Raw genomic sequence first — 14,190 nt, 5'->3', positions numbered from 1 at the left:
AAATACTCATATAAAAATGTACGTGAACCTATGCGTATTCAAACATAGACACACGTATCGTGCATAGAAGCTTTTGATACAGATAATCACAGGTCATGTGTGGAAAAATGTACATATCTGCAGTGCAGGTTTTCTTTGAAGGCTTCACACAGGAAGCCAGACTCTGGAGTCGTTGTAAAAGAAGGACTGCTTTGGCAAAATCTGTGGGTTGTAGAAACCTGGAAAGAAGGAGAGAAAACTCAGATGTAGACGACATGCGTGTGTTTCTCCTGATTTAAATGTCAGACAAATGTACAACCTGAGCACTTCCCACCAAAGACAGAAGTGTGTATGATTTCTAATTTTGCACAAACATTTAAACCAAGTTAAGCTTTGTATATAACAGGACAGTAACCAGTGGCAGGGGAGCTACTCTTCTCTGCGGCTTCAGGCAGCAAAGAGACAAAGATGAATGTTCACAGAGCAAGACGGAGCTGTGGTCTCTGTTACAGCGTGGTGCAGGGGGAGTATTTACACATGCAGCGTGACATACTTGTGCTTGTGTTACTCTACTTCTTCGTTATTATTGAGGGGCGGCAGTAGCTCAGTCCATAGGTCACACGGCCAGAGGGTCGCCAGTTCGAGTCCCTGTGTGAACCCTGAATGTCGAGGTGCTGTTGAGCAAGGCACCATACCCCAACTACTCGGGGCGCTGAGCCATTGGCAGCCCCCTCGCTCTGACATCTCTCCATTAATTGCATGTATATAGGTCCTGTTTATGCATGTGTGTGTATTTTGGGCCCGTGTGCGTGTAACCTGTATAATAATAACAGAGTGAAAAAATTTAATTTCCCTTGCAGATAAATAAAAGTAATTCTTCTTCTTACAATGATTTATAATTATTATAGTGATGTCTAATTATTATAGTGTTCACCAACTGTGTTCATTTCCCACTGTGAAGAATTTAGCTCAGGCGAATATTCGTGCAATACTAATATTTCCTCTGTGCCACGGTGGAAATTTAAAAATATTGTATATAGTGTTGCATATTTTCTTATGTTTTATATTTTCCTGTGTTTATATTGTTCATATTTCTCTATATTTCCTTGTTTATATTGCTTGTTATGATTTACTGTTTCTTACTGATGCTTCTTCTGTGTTTGCTGCTGCTGTAATAAGGAGATTTCCCCTTTGTCGGACTAATAAAGAAATATTTTATCTTATCACTAATTCGCTTCAAATACGGATGTTCTGTATTTCTTCAAATAGTGACCGTGTTGGCCTTTATATACTCAAACCCCAAAAGGTAGCAGCCCTTTATTTGAAGCAGGATTGTATTAGAGGCTGGCCTTTATTTCTAATTCCCTCTGTTTGATAAAAATAATTGGTCATATTTTAGTACAATGCCTCCTTTTGATCTTCTCCCGTTCGCCCTGTTAAAGTTACTGCATTATGTCGTTAATACAAACTTCAAAGGGAGTTGAAAATAGTGTGATGATATTTTTGAATTTGTTCAATTAAACCGATGGAAATGTACATCATGCTAAGTTGGCATGTGAATAATATGACAGCCACCATGTTTATTCACACGTTTCCCCCCCGGCCTTTACTTGACTCCGGTGTTACTGTACTGCACGTTTTCTTTTCTAGTATAACCACAGATATTTTAAAATGGAAAAACATTTTATGTGAATAGCTGAATTCAAGATGTACGATGGGCTAACACGTGTAGAATCAAGTTTGCCTAGAAAGTGCAGTTCATTTGTTTCTGCAGGCGTCAGATTTGATAGATATCCGTGAAATCTGAAACCAATAAACAACACAGGTGAAAGTACAATAACAAAACCCTGGTCAAAGTAACTTTGTGCAGCTTTTACCCCGGTCAAACCTCACTAACCTTTCTCACGTTATAATGTCAACATCCTAGAATGTAAATTACTACAAAAGCATCATAACTATTAAAGAAAGTACAACACTGACATTATTTCCCTGACTTTCTTAGGTTTTATACCTTACTATGAAAACGCTTCTGCCTTCTTCAAAAGCCACAACGAAGACTAGTTACACCTAAGAATAATAGATAATTTACTCGTAAAGAACAAGATTATTAATGTAGATAAAAGGAAAGGCTTGGGAAAATTAGACTAAATGGGAAAAAGGAGTTACTTTCTGTTGAAATGTTCTCATTCATTTTTCATGTGCACCTACTTTTCCGTTCCCTGCCTCATTTACATTTACTTAAGTAAAGTCAGCAGTTTCCTACATTTCCCTCACTCAATTTAAACAGCTCCCAGAGTGAGTAGGGATGCAAATGTAATGCGAACCTAATATAACCCCAATGTATGTATTAAAAGATGTACAAATCAGCATGTACAAATCAGCATGTTACAGCAGCGAGTGAAAATTATGGCATATCACACCATAACCACATCACTGCAGGAGTCGGCATCTCAGCATCAGTCATTCATCTTTAACCGCTTGTCCCTGTTGGAGTTGCAGGGGGCTGGGCTCAGTACAAAAAGTATAATTAGTCTAGAAAGAAACATTTTCTCTGGATAGATACCGCAGCCTGTTTTTGTTTGTTGTCTTTTTAGGGAGCTAAACGACTGACATGAATAAGAAAATACATACAGTTCACACCAAACGACCAAAATATCCAGTAAAACGCATGTTTTTACAGTTTTTACCTGGACCTGGCCTCATGTTGCCCCGTGAGTTTTGGGGTATCCTTTCAGTTGTGGATGCGAATGCAGCAGTGGGTATGGGATGCTTGGACCGGCCGTTAAAATCCCCTATGTCATACTGACCAGGGCCCGGCAAGGGAGGGTCCTTAGGAACAATCAGAGGAGGGGCTGATATCGCCAAATAATGTCCCCTCCTTGAAGCACAGTTAAGAGAATTCACATTATTTTTAGACTACTGATAAGAACAGGGGGCACACAACCAAAGCGATGATTATGGTGTGTGTTTACGTACGGTAAAATGGTCCTCTTCACCGGTGCAGGGGTCTGATGGGGACTGTAGGCTCCCGGGCCTGGTACATGGCCGTCAACCGGAGGAGGGATTCTCTGAGTTTTTGATTTGAAGGGGGACGAGACCGCCATGGAGCCGTGCTGGATTAAGTTGCTGCTCACCTCATAGTGGCCTTTAACAAATGTATAATGCAAAAAGTAAAACTACGGTAAATCAAATACACTATAAAACACCATAGCGTGAGATGATGCATGTAAGAGTTACAGAAATAAAAGGTAATTACATGGCGATGGCACATTTTTGTTTGGGTAAAAAGAGTTGCGTCCAGTTTTTGACAGGAAAGCTGATGTACCAACGACAGAGGACGAGCTCTTTCTACTTCCACAGCTGAGCTGTCCGTGCAGAGGAAAGACAGAAACACATTAACCTCAGGATGCACAGCGAAGAGTCTTTGAAAGCAACTTGCATAATTCACATACATCATATTGATTCGGGGCTGGAGTTTTGTGCTTGGGACCATCCAGCTGCACAGCCACGGGCAGCCTGAACACCCTGGAGACCCCCGTGTTGAAGTTATTCCTGTTTATGAAGGTGCTCGGCAGGTTGTATGCATTCGGTCCTGGGAGGTCTCTCTGTTGGTTACTGGACGCCCTGACAGCCTGTTATAGAGGATGATACGCCAAATAATAGTTTGGTTCAATAACTTAAATGCTAAGAAAATAATTTGGATCAAGGCAAAGAATTCAGGTTGAGTCAAGTGGAAGGTTTTCGTTGCCAGCGCCGTACTCTACGGGTGAATTGTTGGGTCTCTGTAAATCATAAATAAGTCATAGAGTGTGGTCTTTACCTACTCTGTAAAGTGTCCTGAGATAACTTTTTTGTTATGATTTGGCACTATAAATAAAATTGAATTGAATTGAAGTGCAGTATTATTGTTTACATCAACCTAAAATAAACAGGTTATAAGACGTTACTCAATTTAGATTTTGTGAGGGCAAATATTTTAGATGTAATATCTGGACATCATTTTTTTGAGTTTGAGCAAGATTATACTTTAAGGTAATACTATAAGATTATACTTTATGGTTATACTTTAAGGTTATACTTTAAGGTTATACTTTAAGGTTATACTTTAAGGTTATACTTTAAGGTCATACTATAAGATTATACTTTATGATTATACTTTAAGGTTATACTTTAAGGTTATATTTTAAGGTTATACTTTAAGGTCATACTATAAGATTATACTTTATGGTTATACTTTAAGGTTATACTTTAAGGTTATACTTTAAGGTTATACTTTAAGGTTATACAGTGTACTCGAAATCCTAACAATGGCATAGCTGTCCGTGCTGGAAAGAATATATTTTTAATTTAAAATTGAATCATCGATTTGGAGAATGGTGACACCCCAATAAATAAATAAAGATTAAAGGAAATATGAAGTTTAGAGTTATAATGACTTGTTCTTTTTGATTTAACCCCATTATTTCTATGAACTAGCCTTAAATCAGTGCACATGACTCGGGCGACCTGACCTTGGATGCAACAAAGCCTGTGGTGCCTTTCTTTGAGAAGGAGGGACTTTGGACCTCAGCGGTGGATATGAAGCCATAACTGCCTGGTCCTGGATTTCCATGCTGAAACAAACATCATGTTCATGTTGAATTGTGTTGTTTTTAGCAGATACTTTAAAGTGTGAACTGTTGGGAGGGTCCCTACCAGACAGACTTGTGAGGGGAACCTCCTGGCTTGAGTAGAAAACCCTTTCTTTTCCTGTTTTGTTCTCACTCTTTGGTGTTGTGTTGGCACTGAAGTTGAAACCGGAATCTCATCTGCTTTAAAATACAAAAATAATTATTATATTGTATTTATTAACTTGAAAGAAAGTAAAGTTTTCTCTTAGACTCACTTTTATTAAGTCCTCGGTACATGTTGCCCATGGTTCAGTTAGAAAAGTCAAGTCAATCTGAGGCAATCGTGTTGCTATGGCGACGTAAATACATAACGTGGTTCTGCCTGACGTCCTGACGTAGCATTTTAGCGCCCTCTCTCGGTAACGAGGCGGTCCATCAGGCTTTATTTATTATTATTAATCTATTTTAATTATTAATTTATTTTTATTAAATGTTTTTCAAATGTACATTAACTCGTCAAATACATTTTAACTGTCAAAATCAAAAAAAGATTTATTTTTTTCTAAAGTACAGGACATTAGTACAATACATCAAATAAATCACGCAAATTTCGAATATTGATTTACCTAATTTGTTATAAAATTCAAATAATTTTGGTTAGGTTTTTTTTCATTAAGTAGTTTTAAATTTCATATCGTTTCAAAATATTTATTTAGATCTGATCGGAATTCCATTGCTAGGCAACAGCCTTGGCCTTTGTTAACTTCCTGTCAGTTTATATCATTTACATGAACTGCAACGGGAAATAAAGTAGTGCATATTTAGAATGTTTACGTTTACATCCTTAAACCTTTTCGTTTATGTTTATGTTTATAACTTTGAAAAGGTCTATAGGAGGGCAAATTACATGCCGCCCATGGTTCAGTTGGGTAAAAAGTCTAGTCAACCGGAAGCCACAGTGTTGCTATGGCAACGTAAAAACAGTCCATTTTGCTCCCATTTATTGTTTTTCAATTAATGTATTTTAAATTAGTTAAAGACCCCTGGCATGTTTTTTGTCAATTATTTCTTTGTTTCTTTTAAAAAAAAACTTTTCTACTTTCTACTGTTTTTATGTACATATTTTTTATTTATTTATTTGTCTGTATATTTTTATATCTACATACAAATAAATGATGTGTAGGTTTTTTCCCCTTATTTGTAATGAATGCCAAGTTGAAATAAAATGTTTTTAAAAATAAATAAATAAAATTAAAAAAAAGTAAATAAAAAAAAAAACAGTCCTTTGGCGCCCTCTCTCGGTAACATGGCCGTCCCTCAGGCTAGAATTATCAAACCACCCCGCCTCTTGTTGTGTTTCTAGTCTCGATCCATCATGGCGATGCACGCAAAGGCCACCCCACCACAGATCCCGGACACTCGCCGGGAGCTCGCCGAACTGGTGAAGAGGAAACAAGAACTCGCTGTGAGTGCATTTTACAGCGATTTATCCGAAGATGAAAGCGGCAGTTAGATTTTTTTATTTCACCATGTAGAATCACAGCCAACGGTCACTTTAAAATCATCGTTTTCTAGCCGAGGCCCTGCTAAGTGCTAAGCTAACATTGGCTATCAGTCGGCAGTTCAGTCCCGTAGTGGAAATAAATATCCAACGTTAACCCTGCGGACTGTGTCTAATTAAAAAATTCAAGTTGCAAGCTTTGGCTGAATTTGATTTAAAAATATCAACATTCTGCGCCCAAAGGCATTGTAGCTACAGCGAATATGCTAACAAGCTAGCATAGCTACAATTTAGCCGCCGCCCGGTTGGCAAAGTTCTCGCGATATTTTCTTCTTCTTTGTTTTGTGGCAGTTGGCATCCTTTAAGTTGCATTGCTGCCTCCTTGTGGCTATAATCGCCCACTTTTATCCATTTCTTTAACTTTATTTATTTATTCTATAATCAGATTAGTTGATTTATTTAGCACTTCTAGTTCAAAGGTTATTTGGAGGCACAAAAGATGATGGTAGACACATTAACACACACATTCTGCAAATATCTGTAATAAAGAACTCATATTTCTAGTAAAATGTCATTAGATTAAACACAAACACACAATATCTGCAGGAATATTTATATTACAAAAGACCTGTCATCTATGTAGATTTTCCAATTTCAGTAACTTCACACCCTAATAAGTCTGGTTACGCATCCTCTCCACCAATCCTGCTCTCCTCTCACTCGCCCTAGCCTCTGTAGCCCTGCAATCAGAACTTCTTCCCTCTTCGTACTTAATGCAAGAAATTAGGACGTTCTCCACTGTCTTTTCTTGACCATTTGGATGTTTCCCTGTGACAATAAGTGAACTATTCAAGTTTCTTCTGACCCATTTGTAATCTTATCATAATTACTTGCACCTTTCTGTTGGTTCCACTGTTTCTTACTCCTCCTGCTTTATTGTGTATTTCATTTAGGTCTCTCCCTTTTGTTGCCACTGTTTTATTATCCCTCCTATGCTCTTCCCCTCAGATTTCTCACATTTTTTTAGCTACGTCCATGATTACATGGGTTAGCAATCACATTTAGGCATTCAACAATTCAAGGAAAACATAAGTCATTTAGAAACAAAATGCCAGCTGAAGTAAACTATACGTAGTCGTCTCTCCTTCTCACCTGGCGTATCGTGCTTGCAGCTAAGTCATCCCTCTGCATCTTAAATCGAGAGTACAAACAGCATGCCAACACAATTGTTTGATCATCTGTACACTGTAACTTCTCACAATAACATCTATTTTTTTTTCAATATGTTAGGAGACGCTGGTGAACTTGGAAAGACAAATATATGCATTTGAAGGCAGCTACCTAGAAGACACGCAGATGTATGGCAATATCATCAGAGGATGGGACCGATACCTCACTAACCAAAAGTAAGTGTCAGCTCACAAGAGCCCCTATAAACTTAAAATACACAAGTACAAGTAACCGCTTTTTATAACTTTACTGAAAATCAGACTTTTGTCTATGTAAGATGAAAACTGAAAAGAAAATGGTTCAACACCGTCGAATTGTCATGGAAGTAATGAGCAGGTGCCACTTGGTCACAAGCTACGTATTTGACCATATTTCTGTTATTCTAACAGGAACTCCAATAGTAAGACTGATCGAAGGAATAGGAAATTCAAGGAAGCAGAGCGTTTATTCAGCAAGTCATCGGTCACGTCAGTTGCAGTAAGTCCCTCTCACGACTTTTTCACACGATACATTTGTTGCTTATTTGCTGCACGCCAAGAAAAGAATAACTTACACGCTCCGTTTTGATTTGCAGGCAGTATGTGCTCTCGGTGGGATACCCGATCACATGAATGAGAAACGTGAGTTGTTTGTTCTGAACATCATCGGAAGAGTTTCTCCCTCCTCGTTTTAAGTACTTTCTGACAATAAGTCTGTGCTGTTGTTTGGGTCAGGTGAGGCAGGCAGCGGCACGGAAAGCGACGCCTCTCCAGACCTCCAGAACCAAGAGAACGAGCCCAGCCAGGAGGACACAGAAGACGTGGACTCGACGCTGCAAGACCTAAAGCCTCAGAAAGCTGCGTCCTCTTCGTCCTCAGGCAGCCATCACGGGAGCCACAAGAAGAGGAAGAACAAAAACAGACACAGGTACACAATGAAGATACAAGACGCAGTGTTTTAGCACGCCGTTTAGTCTCTGCTTCTTTTTGGTACCGTATGTTTGTCTTTTAAATGTCTTTGTGATACAAGTTGCTTCTTTCTGATTCAAATTCAGACACTTGACGGCAGTCCGAATGCTACGCAACCATGAAAATAACCCTGTTACTTTAAGGCAGTGTTTCCTATTAGTTTAGAGCAAATGGCTTTAGTATAAACATTAGTTGTGAGCAATTCAACCAAAAAGTGGTTGCGGGTGCAGGTTCGACTCCGACCTGGGGCCCTTTGCTGCATCTCTCTCTCTCTCTATCTCTCTCTGTCCCCATTTCCAGTCTGTCCTTTATAAAAAAGGCTTGAAAACTTCCCAAAAAATAAATACATTCTTGTCTAATTTTACATTTGATAGTATCGAAAGTACCGAAGCTATTAAAAAGACAACAACAATACAAGCAACACAGTTTAACTCAAGTCAACAAAAACATTAAACACAACGAATGATAAAGCCTGTTTGGACTTCATGGTGTATTCAGGTGCATCTAGGAGAAACTTAAACTGTTGTAAAGTACCCTCCTGCCATCCAGAAGGGACCTTTTTGTACCAGCACTGCGGTGATTAATAAACAGTTTTTGTGTGTCAGACTTTTTCAGTTAAGTATCGTTGTTGTTTTATAACAGTACCGTGTCAACGTGTAAAACTCTGGTATCGTGACAACCTTGGATTGAAGAGCATGTAAAGCCACTGCTTGTTTGGTGGGTTTTGTTCGAGTCCACGTAGCTGGATTTGGTGAACAGACTGTTGACAAGCTGGTTTGTTTAGTAGAACTGTTGTTTACACTTGCAGTGTGTAGTGTGGTTGTGTGCGTTAACCACCTATTTAACGCTTGCCTGTTTTCCCAAACTGTTCTAACTATATATTAACACAGCAGGTGCCCCACCTAACACACTGTGACGGAGTGCTTCTCTCACTCTGTAAAGTCCGGACTGCAGTATTATGTAGACGTAGGGCTTTAGACTCAGGTTGGTGAACTAACAGTTGCTGCTTTCTTCCTTCCCCTAATGCTGCCCCCTCCCTCCCAGTCCTTCTGCCATGTTTGATTATGACTTTGAGTAAGTCTGAATTTTACTTCCTGCTCCTGTCGTCTTCACTTCCTGCCTGCCTTAAACCCCCATCCTCACCCTTTTCACTGTTTTCCCTGCTCTCTGTCTGCTTCTGTTGACCTAGACTTTGCGTTTAAGCCTGCTTTATATTCAGTCATACTGCATGTCCAACACTTCATCATCTGATGCATATCCAGCACTCTGATCTCCATTAGATTTTCTTGCTTGTTACTGGGATATTTTCATCTTTCTGACCCCGGATTCATTTCTACTGTGTCTTCCCGACTTGTTTTAAATAAAGCATTGCTTGTTTTAATGTCTTGTCAGATGCTGGGCTGGCTACAGATTTGTGCACAAACAAGAACACACACACACACACAGGGTCATTTAGCGTTCTTGTTATGGGCTTGTTTTTAAGGCTTCTTCATGATACAGTAGTGGTAACGCTCTTCACCATCATTCCCATCAAAACCAGGTTCATGATCTGTTAAATCTCATGCAGCTTTTCTTTGTTTTTGTTGCAGATTTGACATGAAGGTCAACAAGAAACCGAGAGCTGTAAGTTCTTTTTGTTTTGTCTAATAATACCGTTACATTGGGCTGAAAACATTTTTATTAGCAACTAACCTGACGATTCCTTTCTCGATTAATTGTTTCGTATATTAAATTGTCAGACAATAATAAAAATGACTTCAAATGTCTTTTTTTGTCCGACCAACAGTCCAAAACCTCCAAAAAATCTGATTACTATCATGTATTGCAAAGAAAAGCATTAAATCCACACACCAATATTTAGCATTTTTGCATAAAACTGACTTAGAACGGCTGGAGTCTCCCTTAGAGAGAGGGTGAGAAGTTCAGCATCCGTGAGGAACTCGGAGTAGAGCCGCTGCTCCTTTGCGTTGAAAGCAGCCAGTTGAGGTGGTTCGGGCATCTAGTAAGGATGAACCCTGGGCGCCTCCCAAGGGAGGTGTTCCAGGCACGTCCAGCTGGGAGGAGGCCTCGGGGAAGACCCAGGACCAGGTGGAGAGATTATATCTCCACACTGGCCTGGGAACGCCTCAGGATCCCCCAGTTAGAGCTGGTTAATGTGGCCCGGGAAAGGGAAGTTTGGGGTCCCCTGCTAAAGCTGCTGCCCCCGCGACCCGACCCCAGATAAGAGGCTGAAGATGAGATGAGATGAAATTGTTGCTGATTAATTTTCTGGTGATCAACTAATGTACTTACAGCTGCAGCTCGTACTGTGATTCCTGTCTTTACCTCAATAATTGTCCTCACTCTTCATCTTCTGTCGTCCTGCAGGACTATTCGACTTAAAGACGCCTGAAACACCCGGACACACACACACAAGGAGTAGAGAAACACAACAATTGTGAACCTGATGAACTTTGTATGCCTTTTTTTTCCTCTCTGTTGTCATATTTCCGCCTGTACTGTTGTGTATTGCTTAAAACATGCCCCCCTCCCTTTGGTGAAGGTTAAATTTTGACCTACCAAGTAAGCAGAAATATGCTGTTGCATGTTACTTGAGGCCCGATGAGCCCCACCTCCAGTAACGCACCATTTTGTATAGTGTTAAAAAAAATGTATTTATTACGCAGATAATGTCCCATGTGAGAGTTTTTTGGTTTTTAAGCGTCACATACTCGTATAACCCCAGATTCTTTTATTACATGGTTGTTTTTGCAAAAAAATAAATAAAAATACCAGTAACGTGAGTATGTTTGGGTTGTTTTTTAAAAGGCAGTGCTTTGCATCACTCATCACAGCAGTTCATGGACTGTCGGATGTTGCGAGGCGGCTGATGAGTCCAATAATCTCCATTAATCTTTGTTGTTTCTCGTGTCAGTCGCTGACAGATGCACGCCTCTGAAACTTTGAAATTGACCGTTTGTTGGATGTTCCCACGCATATAATTCACAAAAAGGACTTATAACGGGCTTGTTTTAGTCCAAATATGATCAGTGTTTAGCTAACTAATGCAGAGAACAGCCAGCACATTCTTTTCTGACGGTTATCCGTTTGTTTTATGAAAATAGTTACTAAAATAAACAGGCGTCCGAGAGCGCCAGCTGACGACAACATCAGGCTATTTACACACTGTTTCCTGGCTTTTGTCAGTTTTAAACTTTGGAAAGTTGTTCCTTTTGTACCATTTGGTTAACAAATAGTTATTAAAGTTGTAGTTTTTAACAGGTTTTTAAGTTACATGTAGTGAGAGTGCTGTATCCTCTTTTTTCACTAGGCAGCGCCACAACACAGACAAAGACGACGTGAGACTTTACATTTTCATGTTCCTTTATTAAGGTCGGGCATTTACACTAAGTCAAGATTGTTTGTAAAAATCCTAAACAGTGAGATTTTATATTAAATGTATGTGGGAAACAAAAACCTGTGACATTAGTAGACAAATCACAACAAATATCAGTCAGTATTGACAACATGATGATATTAGGACTTTATTACACAAAAATATGCTATACAATGTTATTTATAAAAGAAAAAGAAAGACAAATGCGAGTCTAGAAACATTAAACACAAAATTAACTACATTTAATTGCTACTGCTGTTGGGGAGGTAAATATGTACATTTGTAGGTAAGCTGGTGAAAGATGTTTTTCCTGGTACCTATTAGCTTTAGCCTCCGTTTTTTTAGCATAATACCATGTGTATGTAGCAAGCATGTGCGTATTTAAGACTTTCTTTTAAAAAAGTGAAATGGAAATATTAAAAAGTCAACTTGGAGACAGGGTTTTCAACATTGTCACTGAGTTTTAGCCTGAGCATTAGCTTATGCTAGCCAGCTACTGCTGATAAAAATCTGCTAGCCTCAGTCGTCAGGTGACAAATGCAAGTGTAGAAACATTAAACATAAAATAAGCTACATTTAATTATTGCTGTTGGGGAGGTACAATATGTACATTTGTAGGTACGCTGGTGAAAGATGTTCATGCAGTTCCTAACAGAATACCTGTCTGGTGGTAACACAGGAAGCCGGTTAGCTTAGGTCAGTATTAAGACAGGAAACAGTTCTCTGCCATAATGATAGTCAAGCTTATAACTCCCCCATAAAACTAAAACTTCTCATTTTTACATTTATGTTTGTGTATAAATGACCCAAAGGTGAGTTTAGAGGTGGTGCTTGTACCTTTGGACAAAGCCTGGTTACCTTTCCCCTCTACTCTTTCACACACAAAGCTACGCTAACCCCTATCTGGCTCTTGTTTCATATTTAATCCTCGGGTCCATGGACTAAATTTCATTGCACTCCATCCAATAGTTGATATATTCAATAGACTTGAGTACAGCGTGAGATCACCACAGGTTTCAGGATTCATTCATCCGGGGGACACGAATGTCTGTGCAAAATTAAACTGCAATACATCCAATAGATGTTGTAATAAGGCTGAAAAAAAACACCCCGAGTGCTAACTGGCTGCTGGAGCAGATAAAAACAATCATTGTGTCATTCGTAACCAGGTGAAATGTGAGCCTGAAGCCCATGAGTGCATTCCAGGGATGGACTCTTCCCCAGACAGTCTCTCCATCATGTGCGTTTGTCTGCGGCTCTGGTTCCTCTCCATCCCCCCATGCGGTGATGTTTCAGGCCAGTTGTGACTAATGTGTTTGTCACTGCAAGATCCGACTTCCAAGTTTTGAGTTACTCTTTAAAAAATAGGTGTTTTTTTCTTATCCGATGATCCGAATGGCACGGAGAGAACACTAAAAACAGCCTTAAAGGAACAGTTTGAGACTAGTTTAACATGAAACAAGAGCTTGGATACGCCAGTGGCGTGGTTCTGGATTGTTGGCCGGTCCACCACTTTGGTCCAGTGTGAAAATATCTCAACAAACAATTGTATACGTTGCTGTAAAGTGTTGTGCAGATGTGGCCGAGAGGATGAACTGTTAAAACTTTGGGGATTCCTTCTCCTTTCATCGAGCGCCAGGGTCATCCACATGCACCCAGTGGTCCTCGTGAGAGATAAGTAGGGGCTATCTCTGCAGTTCAGATAGCAAAAGAACAAAAGGGAGATGGATGTTTCAAATGCAGTTTGAGTGGTAAGAAGTAAGAAGCCACTGAGGAGATATGTGAATCCAGTACGAGCCGGTTTGCAGCCTCAGATCCTCAGGTGGAGAGACCCAGAGATGAGTCACAGAGTCGGTGAACTCTTTCAAATGTTTCCTTAAAGCTTCACTCTTTATCCTTTTTTCTGTTTTGCTTCCATTCATATTTTACTCACTGATATTTGTCATGTTTGTTGTTTTTATTGCCTTCATTCGACCATGTTTGCACTGTTTTTATGCTTTTGTTTGGCTCTACTGTATAACTTCCTGTTATATCGACCCCTGCTTTGTAAACTCACTTTTTAAATGTGTTATATTAATAAAACCTATTGTTATTTAAATGTGTGCAAAGAAAGCTGTCATCAGGTCAAACATTTAATGTGTCCAATACTAAAACAAAATGACATTAGCGTCGGTCTCAGTTGTCGCTTGTTTGTTGCAAATTAGAAAATGTTAAGTCATAAACTAAACATCAACATGTTAACATTGTCATCGTGTGCATTTTAGCATTTAGTTTAAAGCCTCACAGAGCTGTAACCATGGCTGCAGATTCAAGATTCAAGAAGCTTTATTTATCCCGAGGGAAATGATTGTGCAACAGTTTCAATACAAAGGTGGGAAAGGATCAGAGTAACAATAAGCATAAAAACATAAATCAGTCAAAACAAAGCTAACATCAGATAAATCAAGCAATGAACTAAATGTGACAGAGTGCAACAGACATTGTGGTTAAACGTAGGTAAATACAATATACAACAATACGCAGCGTGCAGTTTAGCAGCAGATTGAA

The 14,190-nt window shown here is 39.3% G+C and overlaps 2 protein-coding genes across 2 annotated transcripts; one reads left to right on the top strand and one right to left on the bottom strand.

The window, feature by feature from the left end:
- Window positions 1-144: 144 nt before the first annotated feature.
- On the bottom strand, window positions 145-4,895 carry stpg1 (sperm-tail PG-rich repeat containing 1; the record flags this gene model as incomplete). The annotated part of the gene is made up of 8 exons (XM_083925209.1): window positions 145-218; window positions 2,667-2,857; window positions 2,956-3,124; window positions 3,236-3,344; window positions 3,432-3,611; window positions 4,491-4,592; window positions 4,675-4,763; window positions 4,865-4,895. 8 exons carry the CDS (start codon window positions 4,893-4,895, stop codon window positions 145-147), a joined length of 945 nt encoding a protein of 314 aa, XP_083781335.1.
- A 1,061-nt stretch (window positions 4,896-5,956) lies between these two features.
- meaf6 (MYST/Esa1-associated factor 6) lies at window positions 5,957-11,050 on the top strand. The gene is made up of 7 exons (XM_083926297.1): window positions 5,957-6,054; window positions 7,381-7,496; window positions 7,710-7,797; window positions 7,895-7,940; window positions 8,034-8,226; window positions 9,857-9,890; window positions 10,635-11,050. The coding sequence occupies exons 1-7, from the start codon at window positions 5,965-5,967 to the stop codon at window positions 10,647-10,649; spliced, it is 582 nt and encodes a 193-aa protein (XP_083782423.1). The 5' UTR covers window positions 5,957-5,964; the 3' UTR covers window positions 10,650-11,050.
- The last annotated feature ends 3,140 nt before the right edge of the window (window positions 11,051-14,190 follow it).

This window comes from Echiichthys vipera (genome assembly GCF_963691815.1).
Source record: "Echiichthys vipera genome assembly, chromosome: 13".
NCBI classification, from domain to species: Eukaryota; Metazoa; Chordata; class Actinopteri; order Perciformes; family Trachinidae; genus Echiichthys; species Echiichthys vipera.
The sequence above is the reverse complement of the archived record's forward strand: the minus strand, read 5'-3'. Positions and strand labels throughout refer to the sequence as shown.

Coding starts and splice junctions, on each gene's coding strand:
- meaf6 (XM_083926297.1), top strand. CDS start 5,965: ATGGCGATGCACGCAAAGGCCACCCCACCACAGATCCCGGACACTCGC. Junction 7,798..7,894: donor CATCGGTCACGTCAGTTGCA/GTAAGTCCCTCT, acceptor TTTGATTTGCAG/GCAGTATGTGCTCTCGGTGG. Junction 8,227..9,856: donor AAGAACAAAAACAGACACAG/GTACACAATGAA, acceptor TTTTTGTTGCAG/ATTTGACATGAAGGTCAACA.